The sequence below is a fragment of the Borostomias antarcticus genome (genome assembly GCF_949987555.1).
Source record: "Borostomias antarcticus genome assembly, chromosome: 1".
Taxonomy (NCBI): domain Eukaryota; kingdom Metazoa; phylum Chordata; class Actinopteri; order Stomiiformes; family Stomiidae; genus Borostomias; species Borostomias antarcticus.
Window position 1 is genome coordinate 49,789,548 of NC_140234.1, and position 18,486 is coordinate 49,808,033.

At 48.5% G+C, this 18,486-nt stretch overlaps 1 protein-coding gene across 2 annotated transcripts in view; it reads left to right on the plus strand.

The window, feature by feature from the left end:
- fat3a (FAT atypical cadherin 3a) overlaps positions 1 to 14,841 on the plus strand; it is a gene marked incomplete at both ends in the record, with an annotated part of 122,841 nt that extends 108,000 nt beyond the window's left edge. For both annotated transcript variants that reach the window (XM_084441493.1, XM_084441494.1), the window contains 10 exons: positions 264 to 398; positions 731 to 888; positions 1,240 to 1,464; positions 1,817 to 2,063; positions 4,536 to 4,689; positions 8,187 to 8,902; positions 10,398 to 10,511; positions 11,737 to 11,796; positions 13,145 to 13,180; positions 14,174 to 14,841. In XM_084441493.1, the coding sequence (XP_084297619.1) occupies positions 264 to 398; positions 731 to 888; positions 1,240 to 1,464; positions 1,817 to 2,063; positions 4,536 to 4,689; positions 8,187 to 8,902; positions 10,398 to 10,511; positions 11,737 to 11,796; positions 13,145 to 13,180; positions 14,174 to 14,841 (2,513 nt within the window). The remainder of the gene's footprint in view (positions 1 to 263; positions 399 to 730; positions 889 to 1,239; positions 1,465 to 1,816; positions 2,064 to 4,535; positions 4,690 to 8,186; positions 8,903 to 10,397; positions 10,512 to 11,736; positions 11,797 to 13,144; positions 13,181 to 14,173) is intronic.
- Positions 14,842 to 18,486: the final 3,645 nt, after the last annotated feature.

An 18,486-nucleotide genomic window follows, 5' to 3' on the forward strand; every position in this document is an offset into this window, starting at 1 on the left:
TGTTGTTGTTGTGTGCACACCCTGTTCAATAATAACACCCTGTTCAATAATAACACCCTGTTCAATAGTAACAGTTGTTAACAGAAGTCGTGAACAGACTTCCTCTGTCTCACTATTACCCCCCCACCCCTTCTCTCTCTCTCTCTCTCTCTCTCTCTCTCTCTCTCTCTCTCTCTCTCTCTCTCTCTCTCTCTCTTTCTTTCTCTCTCTCTCTCTCTCTCTCCCTCTCCCTCCCTCCCTCACTCCCTCCCTCTCCTATATAGATGGTAGTTGTCCGCCAGCGTCAGAGTTATGTGATGAGCAGCCCTGTCCTGGGGACATGCAGTGTGTGGCTACAGGGAGCGCCAGAGGACCTTATGCCTGCCAGTGTCCACCGGGCAAACTGGGCGAGTGTGCAGGTGTGTGTGTGTGTGTGTGTGTGTGTGGGCACGCGCGTGCGTCTGTTGCCGTAACTATACAGTAGGTGGCCTATTTTACTGTCCTCACATAAAAGGATCACTCCTCCCCGGGAGCTGGTTTCTTGTAAACAATAGTGTTTGTGTGTTGTTGGTGTGTGTTTTTGTGTGTTGTTGGTGTGTGTTTTTGTGTGTTGTTGGTGTGTTGGTGTGTGTTTTGTGTGTGTTAGCATGTGTAGCATGTATGAGGTATTGATGTCGGTATTGTGGTATCTCTCTGACTCTTTATGTGTGTGTGCTTGTGTGTGTGTGTGTGTGTGTGTGTGTGTGTCCAGGCCACACATCTCTGAGTTTCTCAGGGAACAGCTACATCAAGTACAAGGTGTCTGATGGAGGGAAGACGGGAGAGATGAAGCTGGGCCTGAGAATCAGGACTCTGCAGAGCAGAGGAATCATCATGTACACACACGCCAATCCCTGCACCATACTCAAGGTACTCATACACACACACACATGCACACACACACACAGACGCACACACACGCGCACACACACACACACACACACACACACACACACATACACACATGCACACACACATGCACACACACACACAGAAGACCCCTGCACTAGATTCAAGGTACTCGTATACACACACACATAGACCCCTGCACTAGATTCAAGGTCTTCGAACACACACACACACACACACTCAAGGTACACACACACATGCACACACACAGGCCCATCTGCACTCGAAGCTCCAACTCGCAGTACGACTCCATCAAACTGACCCGCCTCCCTTCCCTCCAAACCCCGCCCCCCTCGCCGGCGTGATGGACAGCTGGAGGAGGGCAAGCTGTGGTTCCAGCTGGACTGCGGCAACAGCCCAGGCATCCTGGGCATCTCGGGGCGGCCGATCAACGACGGCAGCTGGCACACGGTGGCTCTGGAGCTCAACCGCAACTTCACCAGCCTGTCGCTGGACGACAGCTACGTGGAGCGCCGGCGGGGCCCGCCCAGCTTCCAGCCCCTGGGGGCCGACGGAGCCATCTACTTTGGGGCACAGGTGTGTTTTGGGGGAGGGGTTGGGGAAGTGGACGCGGGTTTGGCAGGACGTGTGTGCGTGTGTGTATTTGCTGTAGCGTTCTCTCTTTGGGGACCACCTGTGTTATTGTGGGTCTCCCTCTACTTGGCCAAAGCCTCCAGTCCAAGTGCATGTACCTTTATCACACATCCAGGTGTGTTCCATACCTAACTCTCTGTGTGTGTGTGTGTGTGTGTGTGTGTGCGTGTGTGTGCGTGTGTGCGGTGTGTGAGCGTGTGTGCGTGTGTGTGTGTGTGTGAGCGTGTGCGTTTGTGTGTGTGTGCGTGTGTGTGTGCGTGTGTGTGCACGTGCGTCTCCTGCGCCCCCCCCTCAGGTGCAGCCCCCCAACTCGCGCAGCCTGACGGACAGTAAGAAGGGCCCTCGCGTGCTGGACGGCTTCCAGGGCTGCCTGGACTCGGTGGTGCTCAACAACAACGAGCTGCCGCTGCAGAACAAGCGCAGCCGCTACGCCGAGGTGGTGGGCCTGACCGAGCTCAAGCTGGGCTGCGTGCTCTACCCCGACGCCTGCCTCAAGCAGCCCTGCCTCAACGGAGCCAGCTGCGCCAGCCTGCCCTCCGGTGGTGAGTCGCCGGAACCGCTCTCCCCGCACGCGAGGTGAACGAGCGATGATGAGGGAAGCGTAGTGACAGCGTCAGGCCGGCGCTTTTTCTTGTCTCTGAAAAAAACAACGATGACAACAAGAGCTGTCGAGCTAATTTGAACAAGTTTTATTAGTAGGTCTTCGACCCCCCCCCCCCCCCCCCCCCCCCATCCTAGAGGATCCACTCTCTGGTAGGTGGAGCACCTGCTTGATAGCGTGATTGATTCCTCTCCTACTCCAAGGGCACTGGGGTAATATAAATGATGATCGGTGCCAGCCCGCGTGCCAGCTGGCAAGGATTCCCGCTCTCTCCAGGGAAGCAGGGGAGCCCCCTGCGTAAATCTGTAATGAATTCCTAATGAATAGTTAATAGCCTGGGCTTGACCGACCATGTCTCCTCCCTCAGGTGCTTCACGGGAGACTCCCTGACTCCCTCATCACTCGTGTTCTCTTTCTACTCGCTCTGTACCTCCCTCATACTGTTCTCTCATTGGTCATTCATCTCTCATTCATCACTTTTTGCTAATTCATTCATTCATTCATTCATTCAGGGGCGCGGGAAGGCAGTTTGAGTGGGGGTGCTGAGGTGCTGTCTATTATCTAGGCTGGTATTTGTCAGGGAAATCCTCGCTGTCTGTCACTCACTCACACACACTCACACATGCACACGCATGACGGACCCCAGTGCACAGTATAATTATAAAGCGTGCACGCACACACTACAAAGATGTGATGTTAAATATTTTAATAATATAACGTGTTGGAATTTACAGTCGAATGCGTGGTAAAGGGGAGGAAAGCTACATCAGAGCTAACACATGCAGGCTAATGTAAAACAGCTAGACGGTCAATCTACACATTCAGAACTAACGCTAACGTGGTAGCGCTCCGCATGCAGTAATGTAAACAGCTAGACAGTCAGTCAAATGACGCACACACCCCTACTGTACATCATTTGACACACCAAAAAGTTTGAATAGGCCTGATAGGTTAGGCACATCAACAGCTCTTTGTCGCTAGCCTAAAACATATCCATTAACACAGGATAGGCCTATCTAACAGCCTAGAACACATCAACTGGTGCAATGTGATAAATTGCCCTTCCTGCAGTATGTCATTTTTAAAGTATGTTGTTCGGCTCATAGCCAATTCCTGGCGACGGCGTTGTGAGCCCGTAGCAGGACTGCCATGCCTGTCATCAGTAAAAAACTAACAAACACACATTTTTTCAACATCTGTTTTCCTCCCCAAAGCAAACTGATTTCTTTTTTTTCTTTTTCTATATTGCACGCAGGAGGGGTTATCCTCTGCAGCTCCTCCTGCCTGCAGCTAGGGGGTGCTGCAGCACCCTCAGTACCCCACTTCCAGCACCTATTCATATTCCAATTGGCTTTTTCTGTTTCTCTTGTTCTCTTTCTAGCTACCCTCTTCCTTACTTTTTTCCATTGTTCATTTTCAGCTCCTGTTCTTTCTCTCTCAGTACCTTTTATTCATTTTGTTCAACATTTTATCCCAAATAAAAAGACCTGCCAACTAATCAAATCACGGCGAGCAATTTGTAATATATGTTTTTGTTCCCAAACATTGGCATTTAGATGGAGTCAGCAGGGAAGTTTGGCCAAATGTCATCACCATGGGAATGCCTCTGCATCGCTAGACACAGGGTTAATGCACTGACTGAACATGGTGACTTAACACTGAGACTGGACATAGAGCCAGCCCTGACACTGCCCCCTGCTGCAAATTGCTCATTCACGACAAGAAGCTGCGATGCGCTAAAAAGAGCAAGGCATCCTGGGAGTTGCTGTGGCCCCATGTTGTCATTTCCACCATGTCTGTCCTCTGTCTAAAGGTTATCTAGGCCTGTTTGTGTCTGTCTGTGAGTGAGGGAGTGTTTAAACTCGCTCTGCATTGTCAAACACAATGGCATTTCCCTTCGTTTTCCTAGAGGTGTTTTTGTGATTTCCCAAAAGGGTCTGGGGTTTTTGTGTGTGAATGCGTCGAAAACCTCCCCCCTTTGTGTGTGTGTGTGTGTGTGTGTGTGTGTGTGTGAGTGTGTATGTGTACCACACTGATTTCCCAGAGGTGTGTTTTTGTGTTTAGGCTGGCAGGCTATTGCTAACCTCACGCCAAGTCTCCCTGGTTCTGCTGCCAAAGCCAAAAAATATAGCTGTGTTTGAACTGTGCGTATGTGTGTGTGAGACAATCTCAAAGCTTCATTCAATTACAACACTACACCTGTGTTCTGAATCCTGTCCACCCTCCCTTTCTGCCCCTCCCCTTTTCTCTTTTACTCCTCTCTCTTGTCCTGCTCCCTCCCTCTCTCTCTCTCTCTCTCTCTCTCTCTCTCTCTCTCTCTATCAACCCTCTCTTTCTCTTTCTTTTCCTGTCTCTTTTCACCCCCCCCCCCTCTCCCATTCTCTCTCTTTCGTCCCCTCCCCTACTGTCTTAGGTTTTGCCTGCAGTTGCAGTGTGCAGTACACCGGGGGGCGCTGTGAGACCGAGATCACGGCGTGCGTTCCCAACCCCTGTCAGAACAGTGGCGTGTGTAAACCCATCGGGAACGCTTTCCTCTGCAGCTGCCGCCGGGGCTTCAAGGGCCTCACGTAAGTCACACACCAACTCCCTCCATCAAACACGCAGTCCTAATACCTCAAAAGGCTCGACGTGAGTTTGATTAAGCTCAAACTTTGCACTCTCTGGACTATTATTTTGGTTTCGTTGAACAAGTAGGCCTGTTTGATGGTACTTGCAAATAGTATTTGACCCAGATCGGCTTGTAATGCAGAATAATGGTCAGTTCTTTGAATATTTGTATACGCATGTACAGAAAGTGTACTGAGGTACACTCGGAATATCTCCAAACCAAGGCGAACCTGAGGAAGCCACAGTGTGAAACGTTTTGTTCACCCTAATATCTTTTAAATCAATGTCAATTTGAACTCTTCTGGAGTGCTGGGTCACTTCCATCTGATATCTATCTGTTCCTGCCCTACTGTAGCTGCATACTGCAGGAAGCAGCAGGGCTGTGCACAGGCCACCCAAAGATTTTAATCCTAGATGCATATGTTCATACAAACACACGTGTCCTCAAACAATAACACATTCATGATGGCCCTGATGTCCAAGGATGTCCTCTGCATGGAGTCACAGACATACAGGGTCTGACTGAGAAGCATACAGTACACGCTAACACACACACACACACACACTGTACACACATCTGTTGGAGCCCACTTCTGCTTTCAACTTGATCCTGCGTTTTGCACCACGTTAGTAGCAGACAGTCACAGCGGCTCCTGTTTTTTTTCCGTATGTATGTGCGAGAGAGGGACTGTAGATCCAGAAGGAGCTAGAGAGGCGCACTCACGGATGCCAGGCTCGTGTGAAACTCTGGTCAAACAGAAGGAGACACCAAACATATCTACGGCACTAACGAGCACTACGGCACTAACGAGGAGTCGGAGTTGGCGCCAGGCGGGTAGCATTTAGTGTTTCACAGAGCCTTGGCTGCACAGCCGTGTCTCCGAGCCTAACGCCACCATCGACAGCTTTCATACGGGGCGGGCAGACAGACACCGGTCTGGCGGGAAGCAGAACAGAGGAGGGGTCCCTGCAGCTAGTGAACAACAGATGGTGTAATCCTGGACCTGTAACTGTTAAGGAACAAATCTGTAGCCCGAGACACTGAAATGATTGCTGTCGGCCTGCATCCGTATTGCCTGCCACGGGAGCTTTCGCACTCCATTGTTGTACTTGTTTAGCTCCCTCCGCCCCCCCTGCAGGCGCAGGGTCAGTGAGAAATGTCATCCATTCAGTCAGCGGAGCGCTGCAGCCAGGGCAACCGAGTGCTTTTATGGCGATGATGGATATGGTGACTTCAGTCACGCCTCTGTCATCCAGTCTGCCCACCTATTCAGGCAGTGTGTGAAACGTGCCTCCAGGAGGAACAGGATTTTGGACCAGCTCTAACAGCTACGGGAGGAAGATGGAGCTCAAGCTGTAGAGCAACAGCGTGAGAGAGGTCTGGGATGGCGTGAAGGTCGCTGGCTACAAACAAACCAACCAGTTTGACGGAGGGAAGCCTTGCCGGGCCCTCTACCCAGAGGACCACTCAACCTCTACGGTGGCCCCACCTACCTCTGCCCCTATCTGCCGATAGAAACCCGAGCGTCCCTTCCATCTCTCCATGCTGACAACCCCCCCCGCCATCCCTGGACTGACAATCACTACCAACCAGGTGAAGAGAGGGCTTGGTCTGAGTGAGGAAAGGCTCCCTGAATTGTGTCAAACACCCCGCTTTAGTCCCTGTACCCAAGAAAGGGCACCCCAGTGTTCTTAATGACAGTAGGCCAGTGGCCCTAACATCCCACCTCATGAAGATCCTGGAAAGGCTTATCCTGGCCCATCTCAGATCTCAGGTGAAGTCACAATTGGACCCCAGGCAGTTTGCGTCCCAGGCTCACATAGGGGAGAACGATGCCATCAAATGCTGTACCTGCTGCACAGGGCTCAGTCCCAGAGGTACTTACCATTGGAGCAGAGGGGCGGAGAGAGGAACTGACCTCTAAATCCAAATCACTGGCTCTCAGTCCCAGACTCCAGGCTAAAAACGTATATGTCATTATAGATTGTAATTACATTTCCGATGTGCACATCCGGAATGTGATCAGATCTGCCATTCATCACTTAAAAAATATTGCCAACGTGTCTGTTTCCCAGGCCAGGCCAATACTGAAAGACTACTGTACACTTTTATCACTAGTAGGCCGGACTATTGTAATGCTCTCCTTTCTGGTCGACCAAAAATTAGATTCTATTTAATTATTTTATTGGTCTACAAATCACTAAATGGTCTCCCTCCTGACTATGTGTCTGACAGGATTTTCAGATATGTACCCACTAGATCCCTCAGGTGGTAGCCGTCTCTAGGTTGATCCCAGAGTAGAGTCGAAGACCCACAGAGAAGCCGCTTTTAGCGGCCCCATGGCCCCAGCCTGTGGAACGGCTTGCCGGTGGAAGAAAACATAGAACACACCTTTTAAGCGTGTTCATTTCAACTTGCACTTTTACTGTTATTTCTTATTTTACTATTAGTTCATATATTTATTCATGTTCATGTTTTTTATTTAAATCCGTTCTTAACTTACTCTTATTTCTACTTATGGACCTGAGTTAGCTCAGAGGGTGCTAGGACAGGACATGTACATTTACAAACAAGACATTTACACGTGTTTTACAAACTCTTACAGGCTCTTGCACACCTTACACATGTTGGCACATCTAGCTATGCTGAGGAACTGTACCGTTTTACTTTTATACAAACTCTACAGTTATTATACAATTGTTTACTTGCACTCCTGTACATTTGGATTTCGGTATATTTTGTCTATTGTTAATTTTTTATTGATATCTGTGTTACTTGGCTACTGTAACAGTGCGATTTACCTCCGGGGATTAATAAAGTACTCCTACTACCACACGTACTTGGATACTTTTTTCAGTATCATGTAATTCCTCTACCCGACCAGCAGGTGGCAGCAGACACCAGCACATTTCCTCTGCCAGTGTGGGCAGTCAGCCAGAGCTACCCAGCTGCTCCAGGCATTTTTTACTGCTCCCTGGCTGAGTTGAGAGAGTCAAAGAGAGATAGATAGCATTTCCTTTGGCTTGTCTTCAATCTCTACAGGGAATGATCCACCATATTTCATCAATATAAAGTCCTCCACAGAAATCAAGACCTTATTAAGATGAGTTATAGAAAGTCTTAAGGGAGAGTGGCAATGCGTATGGGAACACACACACTCAAAGTATGTTTCACACACGCACAAGAAAACAGACAGCCCCGCAGAGACCCTCTCTCTTCACTCCTCCAGAGTCTTTTTAAGTTTTGATATATTGAATAATTTCTCCACAAGACTTCAGACACTGTTCAGTTAGTCGACTGCTGGATCTGTCGATGCCCTGGTGTTCTGCTCGACCTAGTAGGGGCATGCAAAGCTAGCTTGCTACGAAACTAGCTACACCTTCTTCAACAGCCTCCCTTCCACCTCTTCTCTCCATCCATCCCTCCAACCCTTTCTCTCTCTCCCTCCGCCGACAGGTGCGCAGAGGACGTGAACGAGTGCGAGCGCGGCAACACGGAGGGCGAGTGCGAGAACGGCGGCGCCTGCGTCAACACGCACGGCTCCTTCTACTGCAACTGCACGGCGGGCTTCGTGGGCCAGCGCTGCGGCCTGCGGCCCGTGGTGGTGCCCGACATGCAGGCCGGCCACGCCATGGTGGGCAAGGAGGAGCTGATCGGCATCGCCGTGGTGCTCTTCGTCATCGTCACCCTCATCGTCCTCTTCATCGCCTTCCGCAAGAAGGTGTTCCAGAAGAACTACTCTCGGAACAACCTGTCCCTGGTGCAGGACCCGGCCACGGCCGCCCTGCTGAACAAGGCCAACGGCGTGCAGTTCAAAACCCTGCGCTGCACGCCGGGCGACCCGTTGAACCTGTACGCCGAGGCGGGGCTGGGGGCGGCGGTGGTGGGAGGGACCGGGATGATGATGGGGCCGCCCCAGGTGCCGGTGCGGCCTATGGCGTACACGCCGTGTTTCCAGGGCGACCCGCGCTCCACGCTGGAGAAGATGGCGGACGGGAGGGGCACGGAGCACACGGAAATGAGCACCTTCCACCCGGAGTCGCCGCGGATACTGGGCGGCACCACCCGAAGGGGCGTGGTGGTGTGCAGCGTGGCTCCCAACCTGCCGCCCGTGTCGCCATGCCGATCGGACTGCGACTCCATCCGCAAGAGCCCCTGGGACAGCGATGAGAGTGAGTGGGTGGGGAAGCCGGGGGTGTTAGTCGGATGGCTTTATGTTTGTGCGGGTGGGTGTGTGGACAGCATGTGTTTCCACCTACAGTACCTTTGTCATACTAAATGGACCTTTCTTGTCAATTTTCAAGTGTGTCTGTGATGTGTACCTCTCTATCCTTATACCCGTACTTGACCTCACACTGATGTGTGTGTGCATAGAGAGAGAGAGAATACATCTTTATTCATCACACCGCACACTCTCTCACAATCCGGGAGAGACTCGGAGTAGAGCCGCTGCTCCTTTGCATCGAAAGGAGCCAGTTGAGGTGGTTCGGGCATCTAGTGAGGATGCCTCCTGGGCGCCTCCCTAGGGAGGTGTCCCAGGCGTGTCCGGCTGGGAGGAGGCCGCAGGGTAGACCCAGGACTAGGTGGCGGGACTACATCTCCGCACTGGCCTGTGAGCGGCTAAAGATTCCCCAGGCAGAGCTGGTTGATGCTGCCTGGGAAAGGGATGTCTGGGGCCCCCTGCTGGAGCTGCTGCCTCCGCGACCCGACCCCGGATAAGCGATGGATGGTGGATGGATGGACCGCACACTCTAACACACATGCAAATGGGCAAAACATGGGAACACACACACACGCACACACATGCATTTAGGGTCGCCGATTAAATGCCCTTAATCCATCCCGTCATCCTTCCCCCAAGCAGACAGTGTGTGTGTGTGTGTGTAAGATGAACAAAGAAAATAATCTGCACACTAGCTCCTATACAAGATGTATTCCATTGTGTGTGAGTAAGAACCTCTAGTTCCCTCTGCTCAGTTTTGTGTTATTGCCTGGGCCAGAGATGTGTGTGCACATTCCCCACCATTCTGTAACAGAGAGTTGAAGCATTGACAAGCTTATCTACCTTTGTCTCACTCTCCGTGGGACAGTTTTCCCCCTGCATACATTATTCATTACACACACACACACACACACACACGCACACACCATGAAATAGGATCTCCATGGATCTATGCGTTTGCACACATTCACAGTAGGCACAACAGAACATGTGTTGAATACATGCATACTGTAACCATATGACTCATGTATGCAAACATGACGCTTTCTCTCAACCAATAGAAGACGCCACTCTCTTGTAGAAATCTTCATTGAGTCCGTCCAGCCAGGGAACCCGGCCATAGCGTCGTGTGCTTGGACAGATCAGAGGTGGAGATGTGATTTGATTGGTTCTGATTAGGTTAGTGAAGTACACAGAGGTGGATTCTAGGTTCTGATTGGGTTAGACTGAAGTGAACACTCACACAACAGTGGGCATTGGGCACACAGGGTGAGTCCTGACTAGCCAGACGCCTGTAGAATGCTGAACTTTGAACGGGAGGGATCATGGTTGAAATACAAAACACTAAGCCTGGCTATTGTTCAATTTAGTGCTGTTTCCCACCTGCTTAACATAACCCTGTCCCGCCACCGAATAACCTCTGACCTTTTCACCTCTGCCTGCAGGTAAAATGGTGGACATGGGTGAGGAGGTCACCTGTTTCTCAGGGAGTAACAAGGGCAGCAACTCCGAGGTCCAATCACTAAGCTCCTTCCAGTCAGACTCCTGCGACGACAATGGTAAGACACCCCCCCCTAGACTATTAAACGTTCTAATTCGACCACACTCAAAATGGCCACTAGACATGTTTTTCCCGTCTCCCAGTGCTTAGTTCTGAGTAGATGTGAAGGCTTGTGTACGTCCTGTGTGTCTCCATAAAGCACCAGACCTGTCTGGGTCTTTCAACAGCATTAGTTTCCTCAACTTCGGTGTTAAAGTTACTTGTGAGTGGAGTTTTTCATTCAGTCTGCTTTGTTTTAGTTTTGCTTATTTTTTTCAAACTTCATGGCTGGTTCATGGCTTTATGCTATATGTGTTTGACCATGTGCACGTTTTTGAAGTGGAAAGTGGCCATGTGCACAAGTTTGACTATTTTGTGAAATATTTGCAAAAGCTTTGTTGTTGTTGGTTTAATTTAGCATCTTTTCATCTCCATAGTTAAGCATTAATACACAGCACTCCCGGTTGAAGCTGTTAATTTCACAGTAACCTAAAACCTGTTAGCAGTCAGCTTAGGATTGTTTGTATTGTGCTGTATGTGTGTTTTTGTGGTCATGTGATTTTTTTACATTTTATTTTAGTTGTGTTTTGGTGCAGTCAATGAGCCATTTGGTGTGAATTAATTTGTGTATTAATCAGCCATAATTTTCACCATAATCGTCCCATTTCCATAATCATCAGTACATAATTGGAATTATGTAATAGACATTCAGCACTGTCATATCAACACTGATACCACTGTCACACTTGCCTCATCGACCACAGCTTGATAGTTAATGCCCAACATCAAGGCATGATCAGACAGGACGACAACTATTTGTGTCTTCTCTATTTGAGTTGGGTAAACTATGTTTATTTAATATAAATCAACTTTATTTTCTTTTTATAAACATATTTATCAACAGTTTTACTTTGTGTGCACAAGAGCTGTGTTGATGCACATTATTCACATAGGTGTCAGTTTAAAACTTGTGGTTCATTTTACTGTCTATTTAAATGGACAAATCGATGTAAGTTCCATGTCTATAATACTTATAGCATCACCCTCAAAGGCTCAAAGATGTGTTCCCTGTGTAAGAGGACAAGGAGCTGTTCCTTGATAGCCCATATTTGGAACCCTTTGACGAAAGGCAGTGCCGTTAGTGGGCAGCCTTGACCAATTCCAATGATTATACATGTAGAGGGGCAGCTGTCATCTGCTGATTGTGTTTCAAACCATGTCTCCTCCCTCTTCTCCCCCACAAGCCTCTATAGTGACTGTTATTCGACTGGTCAATGATGCAGTCGACACAATCGAAAATGAAGGTACCATGTCTCATCCCCCCTGCTCTCTCTCCCTGTCAATTTCTTCCTTCTACTTATCCCTTCTCTCTATGAGATACCCATGCTCTGCTACCGTTGCACTGGCAATGCTTTGTATATTGTGATTGAGCTAATTCTTCATGCCAAATGGCCGACTTGACTTCCCGCCTCTGTTTCATAGCACACAGTGGCTGTTACACGTAGTTCATCTTCTGAATGGTTTCTCACTGACAACGTATGCGATTAATATTCTGTATACATCCAAACACTTGCTGTAGCTGGCATGTGTCCCATGTGTTCAAGTTTCATAAGCTTAACACATTGATGCACGCTTCGATTTACCAACGTGCACGGGCACACACAGGCACGCACAAACACACACACACACACACACACACACACACCGGGAGGGTGTTGGGCGTGAAGGAGGCTGCCGTGATCTGATTGGTCCAATGAAGATACTGTAATCTCTGACCAACCCGGGGGGTTGACAGAAAGGTGATGACTGAATGGTGTTATCCATGTGCACACACACAGTCCCCCGCTGGGCCATCTCAGAGGAGATGGAGGACATACGGCTGAGAAACTGGAGATAAAGCGGTTTCGCTGGAGTGGGGTGGGGGGGCTGATGAAAGATACATGCAGTGAGCAAGGACACACACATGACACACACACACATATATACACACACACATAAACACAGACACACAGAGATATATACACACACTCATACACACAGCCACACACAGAGGTACACACAAATATTTAAAGAGGAAGGGGGATAGGAAGGAGGGACTCCATAAAAAGAAATAGGGGCAAAGGAGAGAGGTAAATAGAGTATGTTGTTGGATACACACACTCATTTATTCACTCACTATCTCTCACACACACACACACACACACACACACACACACACCACATACACACCATCAAACAGCAAGCTCTTTACAATGCACTGAGTGCAGTGGTGGTATGCTGTGGGATTAGGTTGAGAGTAGCAGAGCCAGTGAGACTTTTCTAGCTCAGATTTGTGTGTGTGTGTTCTGTCCTCCCTCTGAGATGGGAACAAGGGACTGGTCTGATCTACAGTACTGTAAGCCCCCCCCCCCCCCTGCCTAACACACTCACACTCACTCACTCACTGTCAGTCTCACACTCACACAGTCTCCAATGGCCCTGTCCTGATCGTCCTGACCGGTGCCAACACCTGTCTGGCACCTCTCTCTCTCACTCTCTCACACACACACATACACACAGGCTTGTAATCCACACTCAGGCATAAACGCACACACACACACGCACACACACATTAAAGGTCTCTCTGTTCTCCTGTTTCCTTCCATCTGACAGTGTCAGTCATGGATCAAGGCCAGAGCTACAACAGAGGTGATTCACCCTCTCCCTTCTCTATCCCTACCTCTCTCTCCCTCCCTCCCTCTCTCTCTAACTGCATCTCTCTCTCATCTGCACGCCCCTGATCCCCCACCGACCACACAGAGCCCGCTGTGTTTGTGTGATTTGATATTCGACCTCTCACCCCTCCCCTCCACGGCATGGGTCAGCCCAGTCAATGGCGCCGCCGCACCTACTGAGCGGCCATGGCGTTGTCATGCCAATTAAGAGGAGGGCGGAGCCCCGCAGTCTCCCCTGCCGCAGCCAATCATCCGACAGCCCGTCTCACCCGCCCGTCCTCTTCCTCAATTCGGCGACGTTTGCTTTTGTTTTTGCTGGTTGCCTGCCGCCTGCGTCGTGATGTTTTGATCCTCTCACAGCATTGCATCCTGCCTCTTTGACCATTGTTTCCTTTGAGCGACTTTTTGGCTTTGCGTTTGTTGCTTTGTTGTGATTGATGTTATTGATCCTCCAGGCCATACAGTACCTCTCTCCTCTGTTTGTTGCCATGTGCATTGATGCATGTTTGTCTATTTGTAAGTTATTTTAAATTGTTTTATCATTCACAGTTTGAGGCTTGCGAAACAATTTGTGTGAACTTGTGGATATAGTGTGCAGCTGTGCGAGACCTGTTCGTATAAAATTAGCCGGCTCATTGGTCCGTGACCTTTGAACTCCCACAACCTGTTTTGAGATGTCCCGAGATGTCTTGAAACCTGGCATGCCGTGACCCCCTCTTGACACTGACCCACCCAGGCCTCCTCCTGCATGTTGTGTAATCTTTTAAACAAAGCTAACATGTTCCCTGAACAGGATATCCTGTGCTCTGTTTCACCTGGAATACCTGCGGTGTAATGTAACTGTCCAGTGTCATGCCTGATGGACCCTTACTGACTAGATGGGTGTCTCATTGGTCAGAAAGGCTGTTTGCCTAATTGACTCTACATATTAAAACCCCATTCTCTTTCCTGCTCTTGTCTCCTCCAGCATATCACTGGGACACGTCTGACTGGATGCCCAGCACCAGGCTACCCGACATCGAGGAGGTCCCCAGCTACGAGGCCAGACCCGGGGGCGAGGTGACGGGCTCCGCCTCTCGCCTGGGGGGCAGCACCCGGGAGCTGGAGTCCGACTACTACCTGGGGGGCTACGACATCGACAGCGACTACCCGCCGCCCCACGAGGAGGAGTTCCTGAGCCAGGACCAGCTGCCCCCGCCCCTGCCCGTGGGCGAAGAGTACCACGACTCGCCCTACGACACCCTGCCCCCCGCCACCCAGCCCGTCTCCAAGGAGAGCACCCTCAGTGGGAGTGGCAGCACCGGCGGACGCCGCGCCGCCCGCCCACACTTCCACCCCAGCCAATACCTGCCTCCACACCAGCTGCCTCTCGGAGAGGCGGGCCACGGCGTGGCGGCAGGGGAGGAGCTCAGCACTTTTTGCGGGGGGGACGGGGCCACCCCGGGGAGCGGGGACACGGAGGATAATGTTTCGTTGAACATGAGGCTGTCGGTGAACGTGTCGTCCGCCTCAGACGTCTCAGCCCCGAGTGGCTTCGAAGATTCGGAGGCGGGCGGCAGCGACTTTGACAGTATGGACGAGCTCCACCGGGGGGCAACCATCGTCATGGAGACGCAGCAGCAGACGGAAGTCTGAACCCGGCATCGGAGGCTACAGACAGGGCGGTGGGCAGGGGAGCTGAACGAGCCGTGTGCAGGTTCCTCTGGAGGGGTTGTGAATGATGGAGGTCGTCGCTCTGAGAAGAAGGGTTGGCTTCTGGTGGATACACTGCTAGCTAGCTCCGGCATTAACACTTTTACATTGACCACCCCCCCCCCCCCCCCCCACCCACCCATCGACCACTGTCATCGCAAGCACTAATCTGAAACCACTTCACCTATTTTTCGTAATAAACCACTTCCCCCCTCGGCCAAGCACTACCATTGTGCCAATTTAATGTCCATACAGTGAAAAGCAATTAGACTCCATTCCATAATAGTCCCCAGCACACCGAGTCTGGAATATGTAGAGGTGGGTCGTATGCCCACTGTAAAGCGCATTGTGTTGCCTCTGGGTATGAAATGCGCTATACAAATAAAGCTTTGATTGATTGATTAATCGAGTAGCCTAGCAGTGACTCCTACAGGACAGTATGTACAGAAAAGCATACTTCCTCTCTTCCTTCCTCTTAGCGAGGAAATGGTTAGCAGGCAGACAGACACAGCATGTCAAATAAGTAAGTGAAAAGCCAGATTGAGAATGTGAGCAAGAAAGATCAACTTTAAAATGTAAGAAGTTAAAAGAAGTGAAGGAGCTTAAAGATAAAGGAAAGATGAAGAAAGTGAGGCTGAAAAGAGGACAATCATGTAGTTGAACGGTCAGTACTGTGACGAGCTCTCAAAGCAGACGTGATTGTGGCTGTAACACTCTATACAGCCCCCCCCCCCCTTCCCCCATCTCTCCAATCCTGCCCACCCATAGAGGCCCAAATGAGCCACCCTAAAAAACATGAACACAGTTCACATGGAGGAGATGGAGAATGGGTTTTTTCTTTTCTTTTTGTAAATCACACATTGCTCATAGCCTGTACAGGATGTGTGAAATCGTATGACCGTACTAGTGCAATCAAATCGCAGGGGAGAAAATAAAATGAGAGATTTTTTTGTCCACATTCCAAGAATGCCATTTGGACTTGTGGAACAACTCATATTACTCCAACCTACACTGAAAACCAGACCTGGAAAGCCATGAGATTTTAGCCATTCTGCCCCACATGGTTCACTGACTAACCATACTGCTGACCTACCAACTTGTGTTCATTTGTGCCAAGTGATTTATTTTGCTTTAATGAGTATGTGGTTTTTATTATTATTTTTGTTTTGCACTAGTATCTTTTTGATGTCTGTTTTCGTGATTTTTTTTTACACAAAACGTGCCATATTATTGAAATCCTCCAAAGGACATGACAGTGATATGTATTTATAGGCCATTTTAATGAGGGTAGTGGAATTCAAATGTATAAAACTTTCTTTTTGCAAAGGTCCGAGTTTTTTCAAGAAAAATGTTGTTCACCAGAGTCTGCTGAAACCAATTTATTCAGTTATCCACAATTTCACGCTCTTGCATTTTCCAGTTTTTGCAAGCCAATGTCAGTCTCTTGTTTTTATGTGCACTGAGCAAGTTTCATAGTCTCACTCCAGTATACCCACAAGCCATAACAGCAATAGGTCAGAATACATGTTCGAAAAGTGATATCCATGCACAATACCAAGAAATGTAGCATCCCCCTTCCCCTTAATGAACAGTGTCAGACTAATTCTGTTTTCTGGTCTCTCCGTTTGTGAGAATAACAGAAGAAAACAATGAAAGGTCATTGATGATGGCTTTATTTTACACACCTCTGAAAGTGTATAGACTGTTTGCATGACATCACGTCACTGCGTTGCTGTTCCAACAACTGAAGATGGAGGGCAGGAAATTATTTTCTACATAGGAAGCACTATCACAAGCTCTTAAAATTGCCTATGTTTTGTATCGTTTACGGTTGTTCAAACCGAGAAACCACAAAGAGCTTTTATTGTGTACCAAAAGTTGTTCATAAGGGGGGAAATGCAAGAAATTGGCTGAAAAACGGCAGCAGCCTTTGTCTGGGGTCAAGAGGAGAGTGGGATAATGCTTGCGTGTGCGCAGTGACCACTTCATCATAGGTAACGTAACTTATGTGGCTGTTTACATGGCCTTCCCTCCATTGTGTCCATTCTGCTTTTCACTTCCTGCCCTCCATCTGAATTGTGCGCGTCATAATAGTCAAACAAGCTATAGAGGACGTCTGGAGAGAAGATGGCTGAAGTGTGTCAGATTGGGAGTCATTGTATTGTAACATAACATGCCTGATCCTCTCTGGCCCTTATGTTCTTTCTTTTTTTGTAAAAGATGTAAGTTTGTGTTCAGATCTTTGTACAGTGTACATAGCTAGGTTGTTAAAATGCTGTTTTTGTAGATATTGAATCGCAATCCCTGACTGCCTTTCAGAGTTCTTTGTGTTTGATGTGAACATGAGAACACAGAGACCATGCGTTCTTCATTCTATCTCCTCTGGCATTTCGGCTAAAGTGTTTCTCTTCTCTTTCTTCTTTTTCTTCATTCACATTTCCTTTGAAACTAAATTACAATTTTGATAGTGTCGATGGATTTTGCACAGTATTAAATGCACAAAAACATGCGTTTCATCCTGGTGATTTTCTTATTACTGTAGTTTACCATTTTTTATGTTACAAAGGGAATGTAATTATGTTACTCACTATTTGCTTTTGAAATGTTCTTATTTTGAGTACTCCTTTCCCAGTTCCGTTTCCTTTCCATGATTTTAGGCAGTATTACCAATATGTCTCCTCTAACTGCAGCAATTGAGTGTACAAAGTGAGTTATTTTTTAACTGCTGTTTTTTTTTTTTTTTTTTTTAAATCAATGATGGAAATAAAAAGGTTATTGATCAAAACAAGTTTGAAGTCTTTCATTATGGGATGGCCGATGTGTGTGACCATGCACAGAACTGGGTTTATTTGATTATCGTTGGGAATCACTACAGAGAAATACGGAACAAAAAGCATTACAAAAAAAAAAGCACAACATGATGCCACTTTTCCATTCAACCCAGCAGGAACAAAAGTGGTGTGGACCTCAAGTCTGATGTGTCAGGCTGCTCTGTAAAGCTGACAGGAGTTTGTGTGCTGCTGTATCCTATCAGACCTCTGACTTTGATTAGTTGGACTGCACAGCGGGAGGTAAAAGTGGGGGTCTGTCAACAACCACATAGTATTACGTAATGATGTACCTCGTGACAGTTGTGTGTGTATGGGTACATGCATGCCTGCGTGCATACTGTATGTGCGCGTGTTGATGGAATGAGCAATGTATTGCAGTTGTAGGAACTTAGTAGTGCTGCTGGTTTCTTCTTTACATTACAGTCATTTAGCTGACCTTTTATCCAAAGGGAATTACAATAATTGCAAGCTTCAGCCTAGAGACACAAGGCACCATCCTTCTCATTACATTACATTACATTACATTACAGTCATTTAGCAGACGCTTTTATCCAAAGCGACTAACAATAATTGCATTTAACGTAGGAAGAGCCAATGTACTACTACTTGCCAGAACTCACAAGTGCATTTTCTTTCTAAAACAAACAAGTGACCAAGAGCATAATCTAGTGCTGAAGGCAAAGTGCAAGAATCACAATCTAAAGTACAGTGCAATATAATATAATAAGTGCTTAGGTGGGAGGATTGTTGTAGTACT